Source organism: Salmo salar, chromosome 04 (assembly GCF_965601325.2).
Source record: "Salmo salar chromosome 04, fSalSal1, whole genome shotgun sequence".
Lineage (NCBI taxonomy): Eukaryota > Metazoa > Chordata > Actinopteri > Salmoniformes > Salmonidae > Salmo > Salmo salar.
In genome coordinates, this window is record NC_138294.1 from 25,629,676 (window position 1) to 25,656,120 (window position 26,445).

General features: G+C 43.0%; 2 protein-coding genes across 2 annotated transcripts in view; both read left to right on the forward strand.

The window, feature by feature from the left end:
* The first annotated feature begins 351 nt into the window (after nt 1-351).
* Nucleotides 352-26,445, forward strand: part of LOC106602468 (uncharacterized) — a 29,361-nt gene continuing 3,267 nt past the window's right edge. Inside the window, exons 1-5 of the mRNA XM_014195137.3 lie at nt 352-845; nt 1,214-1,344; nt 15,737-15,901; nt 17,266-17,377; nt 17,699-17,817. Coding sequence (XP_014050612.3) covers nt 581-845; nt 1,214-1,344; nt 15,737-15,901; nt 17,266-17,377; nt 17,699-17,817 — 792 coding nt within the window. The 5' untranslated portion in view covers nt 352-580. The remainder of the gene's footprint in view (nt 846-1,213; nt 1,345-15,736; nt 15,902-17,265; nt 17,378-17,698; nt 17,818-26,445) is intronic.
* LOC145878568 (uncharacterized) lies at nt 17,988-20,468 on the forward strand. Its single transcript, XM_082973910.1, has one exon. The coding sequence runs from the start codon at nt 17,988-17,990 to the stop codon at nt 18,651-18,653; it is 666 nt and encodes a 221-aa protein (XP_082830036.1). The 3' UTR covers nt 18,654-20,468.

The window sequence follows — 26,445 nt, forward strand, 5'->3', positions numbered from 1 at the left end:
ACATATTATAGTTATCATGTGAAGTATCTTGGGGTGAGAGGGTAATTACATTCACACCACTCATTAGCTTGTTACTTGAAACAGGCTTGTGTAAATACATGTTTTTAGAAAGACAGTAAACCTAGGTTAGAACAAGGATAGTTTAATGTTTACCGTACTGAGGTGATGTAAATGAAAAAGTCATATTACTTTCTACACTATTCTTGTTAATACAGTTATTTTTAAAAAAGTCTGTGATGAGCTTGAAATATACTGATCATAGTACATTTGATTTGTAACGTAATTAGCAGTACCGTAATTCAAAGAACAGCCCGCATTCCTTTTTCATTTAACCACACCCTTTCAGCTTCGACGTCAACCAATAACATCCTTTGTCTTCTGTGTAAACGGAAGTGAACAGTGACTTAAAACAATTTCCACATTCGCGTTTTTATTTAGACGTTTATTAATACCCTGTAACTTAAAATATGACTTATTTAACTGCACAACTTCACATACTTATCCCCAGGTAGTGTTTAATTGACGTTGGAGACAGGACTTGGTTGATAAATGTTATTTAGGTAACGCTAGCTAGCGAACAATGGCTAACGTTAAATTTATGGGTTTTCACACTCAAATAGCCTCCATCATGGAGGTGCTAGCAAATGCAGCCGTGGAAGACATCTGCAAACTCGTAGACGACGATTATGCAGTGTTTCGTTTGGAAATAACTCAAAGCCAGAAAGAAAACCGGGTATTGCGGAGGAAACTACAGCTTCAGGAACTGAAGGTGACACGGGAGCGCGTCCTCTCCAGTCGTCCCAGAAATGTCAAGATCCTTGACCGATACAGGGGAATGGCTAGAGGTAGGCCCGTTCCCCTCTGCGCATGTTTGACTTCAGATGTGTTTACCACAGATATGGTTAACCAGAATTGGGTCTTGGTCTTTTTTGGGGATAGTATGCAATAATTCCCTTGATTACGACTCTTGCACAAACACACAATATCATATTCTAACCAGATTCTTCATTTACTGCATTTCCTATTATTTACTCAATGAAAATAATGTGATGCATGGAACATAATACATCGATCAATACATAGTATATCAACAAGTTATAGGTAGTGTTACCTTACATCCTGGCCAATTCTAGACAGTGTCAATAGTGTACAATATACCGTTGAGCATTGACAGTAGTTAACCCAACCACCTCTTCTACCCAATCACTCTCAGGTGAAGGACATCTCACTGTAGGCCACAGGAGCTTTGTGAAGCCAGCGGGACACAATACATGGAGAGATGACCAACCAATCACTGTTGATGAGGGGAGTGGAACCTTAGCCCAGCATGTTATCGTGATAGAGGTTAGTGTCATAGTATTACATCAAAATTACAGTACATCAAATGTGGCCAGTTTATTTCAGAAAGGCTCCCCGCAGCTATTCACTTGCTTACATGTACATCCTTATTTATCTGCCATAGGGGAGCTTAGAGACTTCCCAACAACATTGTAATCCAATTCAACTCATGTACCGGTAATAGGTTTGTGACAAATGTAAAAAAAAAATACAAAAAATAATTAAACTAATTCAAACAAGAAAAAAAATCATAATGTACAATGCAGATATGGTCCTGCATGACCACTAGGGGGCGATGCAGTTCAGTATACCACAGTCATGGCTACCAGACAGCGCTCACCTCACTGCTGTCCCCCACACACTCAGCAACAATGGTAGTTAATTCTGTTTTTTGGTTCTCTGCTGTGTGCCTCTCCACGTATGGGCTTGGTCTTTTATTAAATAGGGCTATCTTCTGTATATCAGGACTTTCCAACCCTGTTCCTGGAGAGCTACCCAACTGTAGATTTTTGCTCCAAACCTAATTGTAATTAACCTCAGCTTATCAACCAGCTAATTATTAGAATCAGGTGTGCTATAGTACTGTTGTACAAACACCTACAGGATGGTAGCTGTTCAGGAACAGGGTTGGAGAGCCCTGCCTTAGAATGTAAATTGTCAGTCGAGGCATATTGATTCAATTGTTGTAAAGATGTGGAGAGGATAAAGAGATGCTCAGCATTTTTAACATCACTGTCAACCAAACAAGTCCTGCAGGCTCTAGTTTTATCTAATCTTGACCATATTGCCCTGTGATATGGTGAATTGCTGCAAAGAAGGACCTAGAACAGCTGCAGCTGGCCCAGAACAGAGCAGCAAGTGTTGCCCTTCAACGTACACAGAGGGCTAATGTCAACAGTATGCATGTCAGTCTCTCTTGGCTCAAAGTACAGGAGAGATTGACTGCATCAATTCTTGTTTTTATGATAAATATTATTGTTTAACCTCTTACATCTTGATGTGCTGCTAGCGGAACGCCTCGCCAATATCCAATGATAGAGCGTGGCGCGAATTACAAACTCCTCAAAAATCCCAAAACTTCCATTTTTCAAACATATGACTATTTTACACCATTTTAAAGACAAGACTCTCCTTTATCTAACCACATTGTCAGATTTCAAAAAGGCTTTACAACGAAAGCAAAACATTAGATTATGTCAGGAGAGTACCCAGACAGAAATAATCAGACACCCATTTTTCAAGCTAGCATATAATGTCACAAAAACCAAAACCACAGCTAAATGCAGCACTAACCTTTGATGATCTTCATCAGATGACACTCCTAGGACATTGTTATACAATACATGCATGTTTTGTTCAATCAAGTTCATATTTATATCAAAAACCAGCTTTTTACATTAGCATGTGACGTTCAGAACTAGCATACCCACCGAAAACTTCCGGTGAATTTACTAAATTACTCACGATAAACATAAATTATTTTAAGAATTATAGATACAGAACTCCTTTATGCAATCGCGGTGTCCGATTTTAAAATAGCTTTTCGGTGAAAGCACATTTTGCAATATTCTGAGTAGATAGCCCGGCCATCATGGCTAGCTATTTTGACACCCACCAAGTTTGGCACTCGCCAAACTCAGATTTACTATAAGAAAAATTGGATTACCTTTGCTGTTCTTCGTCAGAATGCACTCCCAGGACTTCTACTTCAACACCCAATGTTGTTTTGGTTCCAAATAATCCATAGTTATATCCAAATAGCGGCGTTTTGTTCTTGCGTTCAAGACACTATCCGAAGGGTGACGTGCCGGCGCATATCGTGACAAAAAAATTCTAAATATTCCATTACCGTACTTCGAAGCATGTCAAACGCTGTTTAAAATCAATTTTTATGCGAATTTTCGCGTAAAATAGCGATAATATTCCGACCGGGAGACCTTGTTTTCGTTCAAAAACTGAAAATAGAAAATGGAGTCTTCACATGCACGCGCGCACCCGTGTCATTGTTCTCAGATCGACCACTTTCCAAAACCCCTACTGTTTTTCGCCCAGGGACTGCAGAGTCATCATTCCCCGTTCTGGCGCCTTCTGAGAGCCTATGGGAGCCTTAGAAAATGTCACGTTACAGCAGAGATCCTCTTTTTTCCATAAAGAGGCTATAGAAGGACAAGAAATGGTCAGAGAGGGCACTTCCTGTATGGAATCTTCTCAGGTTTTGGCCTGCCATATGAGTTCTGTTATACTCACAGACACCATTCAAACAGTTTTAGAAACTTTAGGGTGTTTTCTATCCACATCTACTAATTATATGCATATTCTAGTTTCTGGGCAGGAGTAATAACCAGATTAAAATCGGGTACGTTTTTTTATCCGGTCGTGAAAATACTGCCCCCTATCCTAAACAGGTTAAAATTCCAAATTGTCTGTATAATCAACGTACATATAGCTCTGACAGACATACAGTACATACCCCACCAGACATGTCACCAGGGGTCTCTTCAGTCCCCAAATCCAGAACTAATTCAAGGCAACACACAGCATTGTATGCACAGATCAGCTAGCAGGCATATTCACTGTAATTTTCAACCTCTCCATGTCCCAGTCTGTAATCCCCACATATTACAATGACTACCATCATTCCTGTTCCCAAGAACTCAAAAGCTTCATGCCACAATGACTACCACCATGTAGCACTAACATCTGTAATCATGAAGTTCTTTGAAAGGCTGGTTATGGCACACATTAACTCCATTATCCCAGACCCACTCCAATTTGCATACCGCCCCAACAGATCCATAGACGACACAATCTCAAATTGCACTCCACACTGCCCTCACCCACCTAGATGAGGAACACCTATGTGAGAATGCTGTTCATTGACTACAGCCCAGTGTTCAACACCAGTGTCCCCTTCAAGCTCATCACCAAGCTTAGGACCCTGGGACTGAATACCTCCCTCTGCAACTGGATCCTGAACTTCCTGACAGGCTGACCTCAAGTGGTGAGGGTAGGCAACATCACCTCCGCCACGCTGACCCTCAACACGGGGGCCCATAGGGGTGTGTGTGCTTAGTCCCCTCCTGTACTCCCTGTTACCCATGACTGAGTGGCCACGCACACCTCCCAACACCATCATCAAGTTTGCTGGCGACATGACGGTAATAAGCCTGATCACCAGCGACGATGAGACAGCCTACAGGGAGGAGGGCAGTGACGTGTGGTGCCAGGACAACAACCTCTCCATCAACGTCAGTAAGGCCAAGGAGCTGATTGTGGACTACGGGGGGGCGAGCACACCCCCATACACGTCAGCGGGACTGAGAGCTTCAAGGTCCTCGGTGCCAAATCACTAAGGGCTTAAAATGGTCCACTCACATGCATAGTCGTGAAGAAGACGTGACGGCGCCTCTTTCCCCTCAGGAAGTTGAAAAGGTTTGGTATGGGCCCACAAATCCTCAGTTATGGGTAGGTACGCTTGTAATCGTTAAGGACGGTAGTTTTTCAGGATAACAAAAGAAACAAATGGATCTAAGCACAGTCAAAATCCTAGAGGAAAACCTGGTTCAGTCTGCTTTCCACCCGACACTGGGAGATGAATTCACCTTTCAGCAGGACAATAACCTAAAACACAAGGCCAAATCTACACTGGAGTTGCTTACCAAGAAGACTGAATGTTCCTGAATGGCAGAGTTAGTTTTTACTTAAATCTGCTTGTAAATCTATGGTATGACAACAATCAACTTGACAGAGCTTTTATAAGTAATGTGCAGATATTGTACAATCCAGGTGTGCAAGGCTCTTAAAGACTTACCCAGAAAGACTCACAGCTGTAAACGCTGCCAAAGGAGACTCTACAATTTATTGACTCAGTGTGAATACTTATGTCAATTAGATATTTCTGTATTTAATTTTTAATAAAATACTTTCTGAAGGCACCTTATGTCTAGATTTTTTGGTTGTGTTGTTTTTATTTGACACGTGTGTGTAGTTCAGTCCTTGAGCTGTTCTTGTCTATTGAAGTTGTTTTGTGTGGTCCCCAGGAAGAGTAGCTGCTGCTTCAGCAACAGCTAATGAGGATCCTAATAAATACTATCTGCATTTACCCAATTGAGGTAATCTTTAGCTAGATCCCAAATGTGATCTTTTTACTAGTTTGCATCATATAGAATTTTATTACCCCAAAAACGTGCATAAAAACAGTGAATATAATGTAGGCTAGTGATGTGCGGGTTGACTCATAACCCGCAGTGCCTGCGGGAGTCCGACCGATATTGATTTGAGCCGTCTAACAAGGAGATCATGGACAAAGGAGGACTATTATTATTATTATTATTATTATTATACATAATTTGACAATTTAGAACAGTGTAAAAAATTTAAAAAAAATAAATAAATTATAAATAATACCAGAGAGGCTGTTATAACAAAAAAGTGTAAAGCTTTTATTACAGCATAGCAATGATTATAAAACAGCCAAATTTATTAAATTGTTGTGTGAGGCTTGGTGTTCACGGAATCAGTAGGCTATTAAACAAACACTCAAACAGGAAACAGAGGCAGGATCTGTCTTATTTCTGTAAAAAGACAGTACCAGTCAAAAGTTTGGACACACCTACAAGGTTTTCATTATTTTTACTATTTTCGACATTGTAGAATAATAGTGAAGACAAACTATGAAATAACACATATGTAATCATGTAGTAACCAAAAAAAGTGTTAAAACAAATCAACCTATGAGATTCTTCAAATAGCCACCCTTTGCCTTGATGACAGCTTTGCTCACTATTGGCAGTCTCTCAACCAGCTTCATGAGGTAGTCACCTGGAATGCATTTCTATTAACAGTTGTGTCTTAAGTACATTTTTGTAATTTCTTTCCTTAATGCGTTTGAGCCAATCAGTTGTGTTATGACAAGGTAGGGGTGTATACAGAAGATAGCCCTATTTGGTAAAAGACCAAGACCATTTTATGGCAAGAACAGCTCAAATGAGCAAAGAGAAACGACAGTCAATCTGGAAAGTTTCAAGAACTTTGAAAGTTTCTTCAAGTGCAGTCGCAAAAATCATCAAGCGCTATGATGAAACTGGCTCTCATGAGGACCGCCACAGGAAAGGAAGACCCAGAGTCACCTCTGCTGCAGAGAATAAGTTCATTGGAGTTACCAGCCTCAGACATTGCAGCCCAAATAAATTATTCAGAGATCAACATCAACTGTTCAGAGGAGAATGTGTGAATCAGGCCTTCGTGGTCGAATTGCTGCAAAGAAACCACTACTAAAGGACACCAGTATGAAGAAGAGACTTGCTTGGGCCAAGAAACACGACCAATGGACATTAGACCGGTGGAAATCTGTTCTTTGGTCATGTCTTTGAGACGCAGAGTAGGTGAACAGATGATATCTGCATGTGTGGTTCCCACCGTGAAGCATGTGGTGCTTTGCTGGGGACACTGTCAGTGATTTATTTAGAATTGCAAGGCATACTTAACCAGCATGGATACCACAGCATTCTGCAGCAATACACCATCCCATCTGGTTTGCGCTTAGTGGGACTGTCATTTGTTTTTCAACAGGACAATGACCCAACACACCTCCAGGCTGTATAAGGGCTATTTGACCAAGAAGGAGAGTGACGGAGTGCTGCATCAGATGACCTGGCCTCCACAATCATCCGACCTAAACCCAATTGAGATGGTTTGGGATGAGTTGGACTGCAGAGTGAAGGAAAAGCAGCCAACAAGTGCTCAGCATATGTGGGAACTCCTTCAGGACTATTGGAAAAACATTCCAGTTTAAGCTCTTTGAGAGAATGCCAAGAATGTGCAAAGCTGTCAAGGCAAAGGGTAGCTACTTGCAAGAATATAAAATACAATATATATTTTGATTTGTTGAACACTTTTTTTGGTTACTACATGTGTGTTATTTCATAGTTTTGATGTATTCACTATTATTCTACACTGTAGAAAATAGTAAAAAAATAAAGAAAAAACCCTTGAATGAGTAGGTGTGTCCAAACTTATGACTGGTACTGTATATGGATGATTCATAAAGCCAGGCACATTTAACAGTTAGGCTATTGATTATAGACCTAATTAAGTTGGTTTCCTCTCTCCTCACGTTTCTTAGACAATTAAGTCAAGGGCTGTTTTCTCATCTCCGATCTCTGCTGCTGCCTCCGCTGCATTGTTCTCAACACCAATATGCTGGTTAATTTAGCTATTATGCACATACAGTTGAAGTTGGAAGTTAACAAACACCTTAGCCAAATACATTTAAATTCAGTTTTTCACAATTCCTGACATTTAATCCTAGTAAAAATTCCATGTCTTAGGTCAGTTAGGATCACCACTTTATTTTAAAACCTCTTGGGGCTATGTGGGACCCTAGCGTGCCACCCGTGGTGCACCCTATCAACAGCAGGTGCATTTCAAGAGCGGCAAATTTGAAACCAAATAAATGTCAAAATTCAAATTTTTCAAACATACAACTATCTTACACCCTTTGAAAGATAAACATCTCCTTAATCTAACCACGTTGTCCGATTTCAAAGAGGTTTTACGGCGAAAGCATAAAGTTAGATTATGTTAGGAGAGTACATTGACAATAGCTGTGTGTAATGTTTTGTCAATTCAAAGACAGGCGTCACCAAAACCATAAAACCAGCTAAAATGATGCACTAACCTTTAACAATCTCCATCAGATGACACTCCTAGGACATTATGTTAGACAATAAATGCATATTTAGTTCTATCAAGTTCATATTTATATCCAAAAACAGCGGTTTACTATGGCGTTGATGTTCAGGAAATCGTTTCCCTCCAATAGCCGGCAGTCAAGTCAGCACCACAAATTAAATAATTAAAATTAGAAAACATTGGTAAAATATTATATTGTCATTTAAAGAATTATAGATTTACATCTCTTGAACGCAATCAACTTGCCAGATTTAAAAATAACCTTACTGGGAAATCACACTTTGCAATAATCTGAGCACTGCGCCCAGAAAAATACGCTTTGCTATACAGACAAACGGCCATGTTGGAGAGATCTAAAATCGAAAATACTATGTAAATAATCCATTACCTTTGATTCTCTTCATCAGATGTCACTTCCAGGAATCCCAGGTCCATAACGAATGTAGTTTTGTTCAAAAAAGCTAATCATTTATATCCAAAAAGCTCCGTGTTGTTAGCACATGATCTAAGCCAGCCGGACTTCTCGTCATGAACGAGGGGAAAAAATATATTTACGTTCGTTCAAACATGTCAAACGTTGTGTAGCATAAATCATTAGTGCCTTTTTTAACCAGAACATGAATAATATTCAAGGTGGACGAATGCATTCTCTTTTATAACGTATTGGAACGAGGGTACCCAACATGAACTCGCGCGCCAGAGTCTAATCGGCCATCACCGTTCCAAAGCTCTTGTTCGGTCAGATCTCACAGTAAAAGACTCAAAACACTTTGTAAAGGCTGGTGACATCTAGTGGAAGCAATAGGAAGTGCCAAAACATTAATCAACCCCTGTGTGTTTCAATGGCATAGGCTTAAAGGTAATTCAACACATCAGGTATCCACTTCCTGTCAGAAAATGTCTCAGGGTTTTGCCTGCCAAATGAGTTCTGTTATACTCACAGACACCATTCAAACAGTTTTAGAAACTTTAGGGTGTTTTCTATCCATATATAATAAGTATATGCATATTCTAGTTACTGGGTAGGATTAGTAACCAGATTAAATCGGGTACATTTTTTTTATCCAGCCGTGAAAATACTGCCCCCTAGCCCCAACAGGTTAAGAATGTGAAATGTCAGAATGATTTATTTCAGCTTTTATTTCTTTCATCACATTCCCAGTGGGTCAGAAGTTTACACACTCAATTAGTATTTGGTAGCATTGCCTTTAAATTGTTTAACTTGGGTCAAACATTTTAGGTAGCCTTCCACAAGCTTCCCACAATAAGTTGGGTGAAATTTGGCCCATTCCTCCTGACAGAGCTGGTGTAACTGAGTCAGGTTTGTAGGCCTCCTTGCTCGCACATGTATTTTCAGTTCTGCCCACTAACTTTCTATAGGATTGAGGTCAGGGCTTTGTGATGGCCACTCCAATACCCTGACTTTGTTGTCCTTAATCCATTTTTCCTACAACTTTGGAAGTATGCTTGGGGTCATTGTCCATTTGGAAGACCCATTTGCGACCAAGCTTTAACTTCCTGACTGATGTCTTGAGATGTTGCTTCAATATATCCACAAAATGTTCCTCCCTCATGATAATCTATTTTGAAGTGCACCAGTTCCTCCTGCAGCAAAGCACCCCCACAACATGACGCTGCCACCCCCGTGCTTCACAGTTGGGATGGTGTTCTTCGGCTTGCAAGCATCCCCCTTTTTCTTAACAATGGTCATTATGGCCAAACAGTTCTATTTTTGTTACATCAGACCAGAGGACATTTCTCCAAAAAGTACAATATTTTTCCCCATGTGCAGTTGCAAACCGTAGCCTGGCTTTTTTATGGCGGTTTTGGAGCAGTGTCTTTTTCCTTGCTGAGCAGCCTTTCAGGTTATGTCGATATTGGACTCGTTTTACTGTGGATATAGATACTTTTGTACCTGTTTCCTCCAGCATCTTCACAAGGTCCTTTGCTGTTGTTCTGGGATTGATTTGCACTTTTCGCACCAAAGTACGTTCATCTCTAGGAGACAGAACGTCTCCTTCCTGAGCGGAATGACGGCTGCGTGGTCCCATGGTGTTTATAGTTGCGTACTATTGTTTGTACAGATGAACATGGTACCTTCAGGCGTTTGGAAATTGCTCCCAAGGATGAACCACTTGTGGAGATCTACAATTTGTTTTCTCAGGTCTTGGCTGATTTCTTTTGATTTTCCCATGATGTCAAGCAAAGAGGCACTGAGTTTGAAAGTAGGCCTTGAAATACATCCACAGTTACACCTCCAGTTGACTCAAATGATGTCAATTAGCCTATCAGAAGGCTTCTAAAGCCATGACGTAATTTTCTGGAATTTTCCAAAGACACTTTTAGTGTATGTAAACTTCTGACCCACTGGAATTGTGATACAGTGAAATAATCTGTCTGTAAAGAATTGTTGGAAAAATTACTTGTGTCATGCACAAAGTAGATGTCCTCACCGACTTGCCAAAACTATAGTTTGTTAACATGGAATTTGTGGAGTGGTTGAAAAACGGGTTTTAATGACTCCAACCTAAGTGTATGTAAAATTCCGATTTCAACTGTAGCAACATGGTCTAGGAAAAGGAGCCAATTCAACAGCGCACTGATGTTTCTGAACCGCGGACAGCAACCGCTATCCAACGTGGGAGAAAGCGCATTTGTTATAATTTTTATTTCTGTTGCACCACAAATAAAGGGCAGAGATTTCTTCGATTACAGGGAAAGCTTAGACGAATCCAGGAGTTGCGACCCACTTACTCACTCAGGCATTACGACCCAGTGTCCATATCGATGGGGCCTTCTGAGTCAACCGGGAACGTCCTTTTCGATCAGGTATTGACATAAAAACAACAGAGCTAAAGCCCAGCCTCAGGAGGGGGAGCCACAACAGGCAATAGTGAAGTGGAACGGTTCCTCTGCATGTTCTGTAACAAAGGCTTCAGCTGCCCCCAGAAGGTGGCGATCCACCAGATGGTTCACACAGGTGAGAAATCGTTTGTCTGCCCCCAGTGTGAGAAGAGGTTCTACCACATGCACCAGCTGAAGATGCACCAGAAGGTCCCCAAGGGAGAGAGGATGTTTGCCTGGACACACTGTGGGAAGAGGTTCTCAGAGAGGAGCTATTCCACTCTACAACATAAAAAGTAGATCGTTTAGATCAAACCCTGCATTACAGACAAAGATACATTTTTATTGTTGTCAACAGAAAAGATCCACAGATGTATTTGGAATAGATGTATTTCAGATGTATTAGTGTTGAATATTCCTGGGTAGAATATTGCATCCAGACATTGTGTGATATAAGGCATATACAGTGGGTGAAAAAAGTATTTGAGCCCCTGCTGATTTTGTACGTTTGCCCACTGACAAAGAAATGATCAGTCTATAATTTTAATGGTAGGTTTATTTGAACAGTGAGAGACAGAATAACAAAGAAATCCAGAAAAACGCATGTCAAAAATGTTATAAATTGATTTGCATTTTAATGAGGGAAATAAGTATTTGATCCCCTCTCAATCAGAAAGATTTTTGGCTCCCAGGTGTCTTTTATACAGGTAACGAGCTGAGATTAGGAGCACACTCTTAAAGGGAGTGCTCCTAATGTCAGCTTGTTACCTGTATAAAAGACACTTGTCCACAGAACCAATCAGATTCCAAACTCTCCACCATGACCAAGACCAAAGTGCTCTCCAAGGATGTCAGGGACAAGATTGTAGACCTACACAAGGCTGGAATGGGCTACAAGACCATCGCCAGGCAGCTTGGTGAGAAGGTGACAACATTTGGTGCGATTATTCGCAGATGGAAGAAACACAAAAGAACTGTCAGTATCCCTCTGCCTGGGGCTCCATGAAAGATCTCACCTCGTGGAGTTGCAATGATCATGAGAACGGTGAGGAATCAGCCCAGAACTACACGGGAGGATCTTGTCAATGATCTCAAGGCAGCTAGGACCATAGTCACCAAGAAAACAATTGGTAACACACTACGCCGTGAAGGACTGAAATCCTGCAGCGCCCGCAAGGTCCCTCTGCTCAAGAATACATATACATGCCCGTCTGAAGTTTGCCAATGAACATCTGAATGATTCAGAGGACAACTGGGTGAAAGTGTTGTGGTCAGATGAGACCAAAATGGAGCTCTTTGGCATCAACTCAACTCGCCATGTTTGGAGGAGGAGGAATGCTGCCTATGACCCCAAGAACACTATCTCCACCGTCAAACATGGAGGTGGAAACATTATGCTTTGGGGGTGTTTTTCTGCTAAGGGGACAGGACAACTTCACCGCATCAAAGGGACGATGGACGGGGCCATGTACCGTCAAATCTTGGGTGAGAACCTCTTCCCTCAGCCAGGGCATTAAAAATGGGTCATGGATGGGCATTCCAGCATGACAATGACCCAAACCACACGGCCAAGGCAACAAAGGAGTGGCTCAAGAAGAAGCACATTAAGGTCCTGGAGTGGCCTAGCCAGTCTCCAGACCTTAATCCCATAGAAAATCTGTGGAGGGAGCTGAAGGTTCGAGGTGCCAAGCGTCAGCCTCGAAACCATAATGACTTGGAGAAGATCTGCAAAGAGGAGTGGGACAAAATCCCTCCTGAGATGTGTGCAAACCTGGTGGCCAACTACAAGAAATGTCTGACCTCTGATTGCCAACAAGGGTTTTGCCCCCAAGTACTAAGTCATGTTTTGCAAAGGGGTCAAATACTTATTTCCCTCATTAAAATGCAAATCATTTTATAACATTTTTGACATGCGTTTTTCTGGATATTTTTGTTGTTATTCTGTCTCACTGTTCAAATAAACCTACCATTAAAATGATAGACTGATCATTTCTTTGTAAATGGGCAAACGTACAAAATCAGCAGGGGATCAAATACTTTTTTCCCCCACTGTACAGTGCCTTCGGAAAGTATTCAGACCCCTTGACTTTTTCCTCATGTTGTTTCGTTACAGCCTTATTCTAAAATGGATTAAAAAAATCAAAAAACCTCAGCACACATGGTGCCAGAGGAGATGGCTGCAGTTTTACGGGCTCCTAACCAATTGTGCTATTGTGTGTGTTTTTTGCGTTATTTGAAAGTTATTTTGTACATAATGTTTCTGCCACCGTCTCTTATGACCGAAAGGAGCATATCATAACAGCGATTACTCACCTGGTACTGGACAAATATTTTTTCTTTAACATGTCAGATGCAAAGGATTTACTTAAGACGCCGAACATGGCCCAAATCCCCGTCATTCGCATGAAGAAGAGATGGAGATATAGGGGACGTAGGTCGGGGTTCCTTGTAAGAATCTGACAGCGAGTGAGTAATCCCCCCACCATAAGTCCTATTAGCCAACGTGCAATCATTGGATAATTAACTACATGATATCCGATCAAGACTATCCTAACAATGGGACATTAAACTGTAATATATCTTATGTTTCACCGAGTCATGGTTGAACGACTGGGTTTTCCGGGCATTGGCAAGATAGAACAGCTGTCTCCGGTAAGACAAGGGGTGTCAGTTTGTGTCGATTTGTCAATAACTGCTGGTGCACAAAATATAATATTAAGGAAGTCTTGAGGTTTTGCTCGCCTGAGGTAGAGTATCATGATAAGCACTATTTACCAGGAGACTTTATCTATATTTTTCGTAGCTGTCTATTTACCACCACAAACCGATGCTGGCACTAAGACCACACTCAACACGTTGCAAATGGCCATAAGCAAACAAGAAAATGCTCATCCAGAGGCGGCACTCCTTGTGGTCGGGGATTTTAATGCAGGGAACCTTAAATCTGTTTTACCTCATTTCTAACAGTGTGTTACATGTGCAACCAGAGAAAAAAGACAAACAAAAAAAACTCTAGACCACCTATACTCCACACACAGAGACGTGTACAAAGCTCTCCCTCGCCCTCCACTTGGCAAATCTGACCATAATTCTATCCTGCTGATTGCTGTTTTCAAGCAAAAACTAAAGAAGGAAGTACCAGTGACTCGCTCAATATGGAAGTGGTCAGACGATGCAGATGCTTAAGCTACAGGACTGTTTTGCTAGCACAGACTAGAATATGTTCCGGGATTCTTCCGGCATTGAGGAGTACACCACATCAGTCACTGGCTTCATCAATAAGTACATCTGACGTCGTCCCCACAGTGACCGTACGTACATACCCCAACCAGAAGCCATGGATTACAGGCAACATCCGCACTGAGCTAAGTGGTAGATCTGCCGCTTTCAAGGATTGGGACTCTAACACTTATAAGAAATCCTGCTATGCCCTCCGACCAACCATCAAAAAGGCAAAGCGTCAGTACAGGAAGGACTAAGATTGAATCCTACTATACCGGCTCCGACGCTCGTCAGAGCTTGCAAACTATTACGGACAACAAAGGGAAGCACAGCCACAAGCTGCCCAGCGACACGAGCCTACCAGACGAGCTAAATTACTTCTATGCACGCTTGGAGGCAAGCATGAGAGCACCAGCTGTTCCGGACGACTGTGTGATCACACACTCCGTAGCCAATATGAGTAAGACCTTTAAACAGGTCAACATTCACAAGGCCGCAGAGCCAGACGGATTAACAAGACATGTACTCCGAGCATGCGCTGACCAACTGGCAAGTCTTCACTGACATTTTCAACCTGTCCCTGACCGATTCACCATAGTCCCTGTGCCCAAGAACACCAAGGTAACCGGCCTAAATGACTACCAACCCGTAGCACTCACGTGTGTAGCCATGAAGTGCTTTGAAAGGCTGGTCATGGCTCACAACACCATTATCCCAGAAACCCTAGACCCATTCCAATTTGCATACCACCCCAACAGATCCACAGATGACGCAATCTCTATTGCACTCCACACTGCCCTTTCCCACCTGGACAAAAGGAACACCTATGTGAGAATGCTATTCATTGACTACAGCTTTGCATTCAACACCATAGAGCTCTCAAAGCTCATCACTAAGCTAAGGACCCTGGCACTAAACACCTCCCTCTGCAATTGGATCCTGGACTTCCTGAAGGGCCGCCCCCAGGTGGCAACGGTAGGTAACAACATATCTGCCACACTGATCCTCAACACGGGGGCCCCTCGGGTGGGTGCTGTACTCCCTGTTCACCCATGACTGCATGGTCAAGCACGACTCCAACACCACCATTAAGTTTGCTGACGACAACAGTGGTAGGTCTGATCACCGACAATGAGACAGCCTACAGGGAGGAGGTCAGAGACAACAACCTCTCCCTCAACGTGATCAAGACAAAGGAGATGATTGTGGACTACAGGAAAAGGAGGGTCGAGCATGCCCCCATTCTCATCGACGGGACTGTAGTGGAGCAGGTTGAGAGCTTCAAGTTCCTTGGTGTCCACATCTTTAGTATACATCATATCTGATCTCACCCTATTCTGCATACACCAGACAGTGCTTTATAACCATTGACTTACTAAATATACCTACACACTAGCAAACACCTACTGTACACGTCAAAATAGTTGTCCAATTTGTCTGATGTTGACTTGACTTATCACAATTGACTTATTTTTACCCACATCATTTATGTCCACCATGATGTATTTAACAACAAAGTAATTCTGTAACTACCGTATAGGACTCAAACGTAGTGGGGATGGGTAAACACTTTATTATCTGTGTGTACGTACCTGAGGGAGTGTATGTCTGTGTAATTGGTATCACCTCTCTCTTCCAGGAGGAGGAGGGTCCAGAGGTGCTGCTGGTGAAGGAGGAGGGCTGTGAGGAGGGTCTGGGGAACCCTGAGGGGACCATGGTCATGGAGGACAACCAGACTACACCTCCTCCTGAACCCACAGAGGAACCAGCTGAGCAGCACAGGACCACACACAGTCTCACTGAGGTGAGCCCACTAAACTACTGTCTGAATGGTTTTAGGTCAGGGCCCGTATACACAAAGCCTCTCAGAGTAGGAGTGCTGATCTAGGATCAGTTTTACCTTTTAGATCATAGTCTTATTCATTATGTCGACAAGTCGATCAGCACTTCCACTCTGAGACGCTTTGTAGATACGAGCTCAGGTCTTGATTAATTTTGTCTAAAGTATGGGACCATGCCTTTAAATGATCAAACCATTAAAGAGAGTGTGAAGTAAACAAATCAACTAACATGTTTGCATAGTACTCATAACAATCTCTCATTGCCAAATCAGAGATGCTCCATAGCAGGGTGCAAATATCAAATTTTGGTAACACTTTACTTGACACCTAGCATCGTAACGTTATGACACGGTCATATGGTCATAACACTGTCATGACACATTTACACCTGTTGTGACATATTACATTTACATTACATTTACATTTAAGTCATTTAGCAGACGCTCTTATCCAGAGCGACTTACAAATTGGTGCATTCACCTTTATGATATCCAGTGGAACAACCACTTTACAATAGTGCATCTAAATCTTTTAAGGGGGGGGGGGGGGGTTAGAAGGATTACTTTATCCTATCCTAGGTATTCCTTAAAGAGGTGGTGTCTCCGGAAGGTGGTGATTGACTCCGCTGTCCTGGCGTCGTGAGGGAGCTTGTTCCACCATTGGGGTGCCAGAGCAGCGAACAGTTTTGACTGGGCTGAGCGGGAACTGAATATTACATTATTGTATGGCACATAAATGTCAAAACCCACATTTATTCAACTGTGTTTTTTGCCAAGTTTGTCAAGTTTTTATTTTTGAATGTTTTCGTACATCCTTTGTTGTTGTCATGTTTTTGTTTTAAGGAACTTGTAGAAAATACACTGACACTGTCATGAAGCATTATGACCAGTATGGTCAGAATCATGTAAGCCAGATAGGCTTATCACGTACATGCCCTTATGTCAGTCAAAAAGAGGGTGTCTTGTCCTGCTCCTGAAATCTGCTCCTGCATTCATCCCAGTCATCAGCAACAGCGCATTGGGGAAGGTGCATGTCTGACATCAATGTGTGCACAATTACAATAATCATTTAATATGGTCAAATTCAGAAAATGTTCTAGGTAGGATTTGTGTGGTTTGACACTCTTATGTAGGTGTCATAACCAGCCATAAAATAATGCAATATGTCACAAGAGGTCTGAGTATGTGCTATGACAGTGTTATGACCATAACTTGTCATGTCAGCTGTTATAACATAACACTTATGACCGTGTTATGATGCTAGGTGTCAAGTAAAGTGTTACCCAGATGTCTTGATCCAACATCCTCTCATTCTGTATCTCTTACAGTCAGTAGACATGGAGGATGGGAAGCCTGATCTGCAGCTGGTCAAAGAGGAGACAATAGAAGATGGACCAGAGAACATTGATCTGCTGAGTGGACTAAAGATGGGGGAGCAAGGTAAGGGAGAAATACTTATAGCCTTCATACAGTAATAGATCTTCAATGGGAATAGTGATGCACCTGGCTATTATTTTTCTTCATTCAAAAAATGAAATCAATACAACTTATGTTTACATTTACATTAGCTTACAATTGGCTCATTTATCCCCCTCCTCTCCCCTGTAACTATTCCCCAGGTCGTTGCTGTAAATGAGAATGTGTTCTCAGTCAACTTACCTGGTAAAATAAAAAAAACATGAACTTGACCAGCAAACAAATCCATATGTAGAGTTCTCTCTTCCATATTTGTAAAGTCTATTTTCGAAACTCTTCCTGCAGGTGATTGGATGGAGGCTAAAAGAGGAGACTGTGCGGCCATCTTCGATTCCCAGACCCAGACTGGTGCAGCTAAGGGCCGAGAGGATGACATCACTGAGCAGGCCAGGACCAGAGGCGAGGTCAGTGGATGGGACAGCGTCCTCAACTCTGGGCTGGGGAACAACACTGTTAACCACCGAACCAGACAGTCGAACACAAAACACCAACTGAATTTAGTCTCCATGACAACAGACTGGCTGAGACCAGGACGAGGTGTAGATTTGGTCTGCGGGGACGGGGAGGTGTCCCTATGCAGCGAAAGAGAACAGACACAGACTCGGCTAGCGATGCTCCGTCCTGCTCCTATAGTTGTGATTCAGAGAGACTGATGGTGCCTCAGCTTAACCCCCTAACAGGTGCTGCCTTCAGCCTGCCTTATATAGAATCTATCAACTGGAACATGGACCCTATGACAACACAGACACTCCCTGGCCTTCATCCTCCTCACACTCTCCTCCTGTTAAACCAGACCTCAGACAATACCAGTGTCTCAACACTAAATAGCTACACAAGCCCGATGACAAATGACAGTAGTAGTAACGCCATCAGTAGATCTGGTGGCAAAGAGAAGCGCTTCCCGTGTTCATTCTGTGGGAAAGCCTTCAGTTTCCCCAAACACGTGGAGATCCACCAGAGGATGCACACGGGGGAGAAACCGTTCAGCTGTAGCCAGTGTCACATGCGCTTTGCCCAGGCTGGCCACCTGAAGAGGCACCAGAGAGTCCACACAGGGGAGAAACCCTACAGCTGCCCCCAGTGTGAGAAGAGGTTCTCCCGCCAGCCCCAGCTGAAGAGGCACCTGAAGGTCCACACGGGAGAAAGGCCGTTCGCCTGTACGCACTGTGGGAAGAGGTTCTCCGAGAGGAGCTCTCTCAGGATACACCAGCAGAAAATGCACACCGCCCATGTACAGTGAGGGGAAAAAAGTATTTGATCCCCTGCTGATTTTGTACGTTTGCCCACTGACAAAGAAATGATCAGTCTATAATTTTAATGGTAGGTTTATTTGAACAGTGAGAGCCAGAATAACAAAAAAATCCAGAAAAACACGTCAAAAATGTTATAAATTGATTTGCATTTTAATGAGGGAAATAAGTATTTGACCCCTCTGCAAAACATGACTTGGTACTTGGTGGAAAAACCCTTGTTGGCAATCAGAGGTCAGACGTTTCTTGTAGTTGGCCACCAGGTTTGCACACATCTCAGGAGGGATTTTGTCCCACTCCTCTTTGCAGATCTTCTCCAAGTCATTATGGTTTCGAGGCTGACGCTTGGCACCTCGAACCTTCAGCTCCCTCCACAGATTTTCTATGGGATTAAGGTCTGGAGACTGGCTAGGCCACTCCAGGACCTTAATGTGCTTCTTCTTGAGCCACTCCTTTGTTGCCTTGGCCATGTGTTTTGGGTCATTGTCATGCTGGAATACCCATCCACGACCCATTTTCAATGCTCTGCCTGAGGGAAGGAGGTTCTCACTCAAGATTTGACGGTACATGGCCCTGTCCATCGTCCCTTTCATGCGGTGAAGTTGTCCTGTCCCCTTAGCAGAAAAACACCCCCAAAGCATAAAGTTTCCACCTCCATGTTTGACGGTGGGGATGGTGTTCTTGGGGTCCTCCTCCAAACACGGCGAGTTGAGTTGATGCCAAAGAGCTCCATTTTGGTCTCATCTGACCACAACACTTTCACCAGTTGTCCTCTGAATCATTGATGTTCATTGGCAAACTTCAGGTGGGCCTGTATATGTGCTTTCTTGAGCAGAGGGACCTTGCGAGCGCTGCAGGATTTCTGTCCTTCACGGCGTAGTGTTTTACCAATTGTTTTCTTGGTGACTATGGTCCTAGCTGCCTTGAGATCATTGATAAGATCCTCCCGTGTAGTTCTGGGCTGATTCCTCACCGTTCTCATGATCATTGCAACTCCACGAGGTGAGATCTTGCATGGAGCCCCAGGCCGAGGGAGACTGACAGTTCTTTTGTGTCTCTTCCATTTGCGAATAATCGCACCAACTGTTGTCACCTTCTCACCAAGCTGCTTGGCGATGGTCTTGTAGCCCATTCCAGCCTTGTGTAGGTCTACAATCTTGTCCCTGACATCCTTGGAGAGCTCTTTGGTCTTGGCCATGGTGGAGAGTTTGGAATCTGATTGATTGCTTCTGTGGACAGGTGTCTTTTATACAGGTAACAAACTGAGATTAGGAGCACTCCCAATCTCAGCTCATTACTTGTATAAAAGACACCTGGGAGCCAGAAATATTTCTGATTGAGAGGGGTTCAAATACTTATTTTCCTCATTAAAATGCAAATAAATTTATAACATTTTTGACATGCATTTTTCTGGAATTCTGTCTCTCACTGTTCAAATAAACCTACCATTAAAATTATAGACTGATCATTTCTTTGTCAGTGGGCAAACGTACAAAATCAGCAGGGGATCAAATACTTTTTTCCCTCACTGTATAGTGTGTAGAGACATGTAATGTAGTACTAGTTAGTTTATAGTTAATTCTGTTGGTTTTGGATGTAGTAGGGAACTGGATGAGGTGAACAGAGGAAATAATGAGTATGATGAGGCAGAGTACATGATATGGTGATGGTGTCTGTACAAATGCTTCACTGATGAAGAGTGACAAACTGTCCCTTTCAGGTTGATGCTGGTGTTTTATAATAAGGAAATGATAGTGCCTTAATTAATGTTTACATTAAATAAAGTAGTAATGTGTAATGTTGAACCTTTTCCAACGTTTATTTTATCAAAGCGAGATTACCAGATTTACAGAAGTTATTCTACACTGAATAAAAATAAACGCAACAATATTTTACTGAATTAAAGTTAAGGAAATCAGTTAATATAAATCAATTCATTAATCCCTAATCTAAGGATTTCACATGACTAGGAATCAGTGTTGTGTTCGAGACCACCTAAAGTGAGACCGATTCAAGACCAAGACCAGAGAAAATTGAGTCCGAATCAAGACCAGAAAAATTAGAGTCCAATTCAACACCATGATTGTAATTTTGTCAAATCTCCACCATTGTAAGAGTTCAAAATATCCAGTATTTATGTGTTCATATTTCAGAAGAACATATGAATTCTTTAAACATTCAGAAAGGTGAAAGAAATACATGCTGAGGGAAAATAAAGCCACTCTAGAAATTATTACTAACCCAAACAATGAAGACCTTCTACGCCTAAGGATTTTTAAACTGTAACCTTTATTTAACTAGGCAAGTCGGTTAAGAACAAACTCTTATTTACAAATGATGGCCTACCGCCCTATGGGACTCCCAATCACGGCTGGTTGTGATACAGCCTGGAATTGGACCAGGGTGTCTGTAGTGACGCCTCAAGCACTGAGATGCAGTGCCTTAGACTGCTGCTCCACTCGGGAGCCCGAGTATTTACAATGATAATAATAATTCTAATTATATTATTTTCAATGATATTGATTTAATCTATAACATTTTTGTTGGAAAGGAAATGGTTAACACTGAAGAGAAAAAAGATCCAATCAGGATTTTTCTTTGGTGGTCTCTGGGGAGATAAATCTAGCTAGCTAAGTAAGCCATTGGCTAGGCCACCAGAAGACAGAAAGGATCTGCCATTCAACTGTATAAGGTCAACATTTGTGTGACAGTGGAATCAACCAATCACATTTTGAATTGTAATGGGTGGGACCAGCAGGTCACTCCGCAATAGGGAGCAGTAGTTCTCAAGGTCTAGCCAGCTATCTTTTGTTGTAGGCTAGTTTGCAGTGGCTGCAGCAGTTGTTATTGAAGAGGTTGTTGCTAATTTGTTAGCTTCTCACTTTTCAAGAATAACTTTCAACAAGAAGTTAAGTTTCAAATGATCATCATCTGGTGAGTGTTACAGTTTTTTTTATTGGAGCTCACTTTCTTTTCTTAGCCATTTCTTTGAAAATAACTTGTGTGAAACATTGTTGCATTTAACTTTAGTTCACCGGTTACTTTGTGTGTGAAATGTTTTTTGCAATGGGAAGTAGTAGTTGTACATTTCGATTAGGAAATGCTTTGCCTAATGGTTGTGTTTTTGTACCCTTATGATTGGGAACTACTGGCTTATTATGTCAGTGTGAATTGACTGCTTATCTTTAACATCATGCTGTGTGTGACTGCCGTCTTTCCATCGGCCCTATGTAGTGATGCCTGGAGAAGTGTGCATACTCCAATTTTCCCAAACGGCCTGCCCAGCGGAGGCAAGGCACCCTATGTTTTCCTATGGTTTTTAATTAGTATTCCTATATATTTTTAAGATTTGCACTCTCAATCACACTTTTTTTTGTTACAGAAAAAACTAAAATGTGATGTTCTCAGTCCACAACAATGCTTAAACCACATCCTGAGACCATTTGAGGTCTGGGGGGGTGGGGGAAATATATATATTTAAGGTGAGGAGTATTTTTGTAATAATAATAAATACTTTTTTTGCTCAATCTGATTGGGTGGGCATGATGACTGAATTGTGCATCAGAAATAGCCTACTAAGACTTTTTCAATACCTGGTTTGCATACCCATTTACTTGTAGATCATAAGTTGAAACGTCTTTCCTACCTACCCTACCGGCTACCGATGTCGTTCTTATGCGACCTGCTCCATGCCAAAACCAGTTGAGAGCTGTACGCTCTTGCTGCCTGCAGATGATATCCTTCTGAAACTAGGCTGTGCGGCGCGCTTGTGAATATATTTCACATACTTTGCGATTGTGTAGGCTACTTTGTGCATGATCTCTCTATTGTACTACATAACTGATAAGTCGTATACCTCCGCTACACTACTTTGATAGGCGTCAATGGGGATTAAGAAGTGAATATACGAAATGCCCAAAAGTGTACTCCTACATGAGTGCGCTGGTATTACCATTGCTGTCCTTTCCGCATCACGAACCTGTCACACAACTGAAAGTCCAACAGGTTCGCCACTGTGCAAACATGTCTATAATAGATATAAAGACTGCAGGTATTAATGTTTCAAGAAAGGAGGGTATATATTTGGCCTGGCAAAGCGTGTTATGGAGTCTAGTTGATAGGTAATCGACTAGCTGGGTTGTTCCCCAGCCCCCCTTATGTAGGGACTTGTACAATGCTTGAACATGGCTATTGAACTTGACATTTGTGTCTGTCTTTATTCTTTAATCTAACATACCATGTTTCTGTATGATATCAGAAGTGTCTCGAAAAACCACACGTTTGTTATTTTTGTAGCAAAGTACAGTGTTGGCGCAGTTACGTTCCATATGCGAACACACGTCGTTTCCTACTGCCAATGTTCGTCACACCACTGATCAACTTGTTGTTAGCTGGCTAGTTAGCATCACTACCTACCTCGATGGCTGAAGGCAAAGAGATCTATTCCATCGCTATGGCAGTGAACATTCTGCCACCAAAACCCATGGTTCTCACAGGGGACTGGAATACTAATTGGGGCAACTTCAGGGATGAATTCAAGGACTATGCGCTGGCGACCGGTCTACATGAAAAACCCAATGAGGTCCAAGTGGCAACTGAGGAGTTTAATGGGCAGCGATTCCAGGCACATCTACTTGCACAATCTCCCCCTCACAGCACAACAACAGGGTGATGGAAAGGCCATACTGGATGCATTGGAGAATTACTTCAAACCCGCCAGGAACGTCATTTAGGAGCGGTTCGTTTTTGGAAGCTGCAAACAGGAAGAGGGTGAGTCAGTAAACGACTTTGTAACCTGTTTGAGAGAAAGAGCCGCTACTTGTGAATACAGGGGATTGAAAGATTAGCTGATTCGTGACAAAAATAGTCCTGGGAATTGCAAATGAAGACATGCGCCGGCGTCTACTAAGAGAGAGAGGCTTAACATTAGTAACTGCCATTGAAATGTGCCGCACTGCCGAGGTCACTGACATGAGAATGAGAGCAATGGAAATCGAAACCCAACGCACCGACGTTGATACTGTTCACGCTGTTGCCAGGCAAACATTCAGACAAAACCAATCGAGGCAGAGTAATTCACCACAAACGGTGAACACAGACAGCCCATAGCATGCAAATACTGTGGAAATGCACACGCAAGAGACAAAGAGCACTGCCCTGCCTACGGAAAACCATGCAGAGCTTGTGGAACTAATAATCACTTTGCAAAAGTGTCTCAAAAGCAAAAGAAGGGAGAGTGAGGGAAATATTCACTGTGTTGATGTCACTCAGTGTTCAGAACAGTGAAAGTGACATTTACATGCATGAATCCATTGGGGCTGTACACTCAAGAGGGAAGAAATGGTTTGTGGCACTACGATTACACAACAAGCTGCAACAATGTCAACTGGATTCCGGTGCTACGTACAACGTAATGAGCTACAAAGACAAAAATCAACCTGGCACTTGACACACATCTCTTGCCCAGCGATATTAGACTAAAGGTGTACTCAGGAGAGCTAATGAGCTCTATGGGCATCTTTGAGACCCATAGCTGGAGTTTGAGATCGTGAAAACCAGTCAACATCCTCTCCTCTCACGCTCTACATGCGAACGCCCGGGATGGATGCAGTTCACTGTACCAAATGACCTGCACATCACAGAGCTTGTCCAGCAAGGACCCCTCAACTACTCAGCAGATATGACAATGTATTCAACGGGCTCGTTGAATCAGTACCTGGGGAAGTACACTTTGAATTGGATGAGAGCGTCTCTCTAGTCCAGTGTGCTCCTCACAATGTGCCCATTGCAATGAAACTGGATGTGAAGGCACAGCTGGACAAGTATGAGGTCGATGGCCACATGACATATGTGACTGAACCAACTGACTGGATCAGCAATATGGTCATAGTGAAAAAGCCAGAGAAGCTGAGGGTCTGCATCGACCCAAAGCATCTGAACCAAGCACTGAAACTCTCCCACTACATCATGCCGACACTGGAGGATGGCCTTTACAAGCTTCCCAAGGCCAGAATGTTCACCTTTGTGGACACCCGAGATGCATTCCTGCAATGCAAGCTACTTGTGAATACAGGGGATTGATCAGTTAAGCTGCGCCTTGGCCTTAAGAAGACGCAGTTCAAGGTGAAAGACGTCCACTTCCATGGCCACATTCTGTTGGCCAAAGGCCTGAAGCCGGATCCAGACAAAGTCAGAGCGATCCTCGACATGCCAAACCCGTCTGATGCAAAAGGAGTGCAGCGTCTCATCGGTTTTGCAAAGTTCATGTCACACCTATCAGCAGTCTGTGAGCATCTGCACCGGCTGCTGGACAAAGACACACCATGGCACTGGCTACCCAAAAACAAGGCCGCGGTGCAGGAGATAATCTCTGGCTTCATCCATGTCAGTGTTGCGCTACTACGATGTTACGAAGCCTGTCACAATCCAGAGTGACTCCAGCCAAAGTGGACTTGGATGCTGCCTTATGCAGGCCATCCTGTTGTGTTTGCCTCGAAAGCGCTCAACCCACAAACAAAACCATGCACAAATTGAGAGTGCCTCAGCATCGTCTTCTCCTGCCAGCGCTTCCATCACTACTTATATGGTCAAGAGCTGGTCACCTCTGAAACTGACCACAAACCACTCATTGCCATATTCAGTAAACCTCTCAACGCGCCCAATAGGAGCATGCTTTGAAGCCTGACACTGCAAAACTACAGCCTGAAGGCTGTCTACAAGCCAGGCCCAGAGATGTACATCAGTAACACCCTGAGCAGGGCAACAGCACAATGTACAGGCAGAGGCACTGCCTATCAGCGGCATGCCATCTGTTCGCTATAGCAGGAACAACAAGATGTTCAACAGATCAATCAGGCAGACTACTTAAACGTCACAGATCACCGCCTAGCTCAGATCAGGCAACACACTGACAAGGGCAAACACCTACAGTCACTGAAGTCCATGGTTCCCACAGGTTGGCCGTACCTGAAAGAGGAGACACCTTTCGAGTTGAGATCAGTGTGCAAAATGGAATCTTGTTCGGAGGTCAGAAGGCCATTATGCCCAAATCACTACATCCAGAGATGCTTACCCGCATACACTCCAGTTATGTTGGAGGTGACGCATGCTACCGCCAGGCACGCAAAACATTATACTGGCCAAACATGCAAGTAGAAATTAAAGACTCAGCAGCTGTACCACATGCAACGAGTATGCTCATGAACAGCAAAAGGAAACCATGATGTCGCACGAACTGCCCTCAAGGGCCTGGCAAATCGTCAGCATGGATTTATTCAGCCACAGACAAATGGACTATCATCGTTGATCACTACTCTGACTTTTGGGAAATGTAACTGCTCCCTGACTTGTCTGCAGAGACGGCCCTAAAGCGCTGCAAGGCCAGCCTGACAAGGTCATCACGGACAATGGCCCACAATTCACTGCACAGTTCAAGCGTTTCGCCTCAGAGTGGGAGTTTGACCACACGTGACCGCTCCAAGGCACCCAAAGGCAAATGGCAAGGCAGGGTCAGCTGTCAAGATTGCAAAAAAAACTGTTACGCAAGGCCTTGCGTGACAGCAATGACCCATGGAAAGCCATCTTACAGTGGAGGAACACACCCACTGAAAACATGGACAGCAGCCCAGTGCAACGCCTTCTGTCCAGTTGTCTGAAGACTACCATCCCCGTAGCTAACAAGCTACTTGAGCCCTGTGTTATGGTTGGCATCGCAGACAAACTGCAACACAGAAAGCAGCTCGCTAACTGCTTCTACGACCGGACTGTTCGAGACCTACCAGA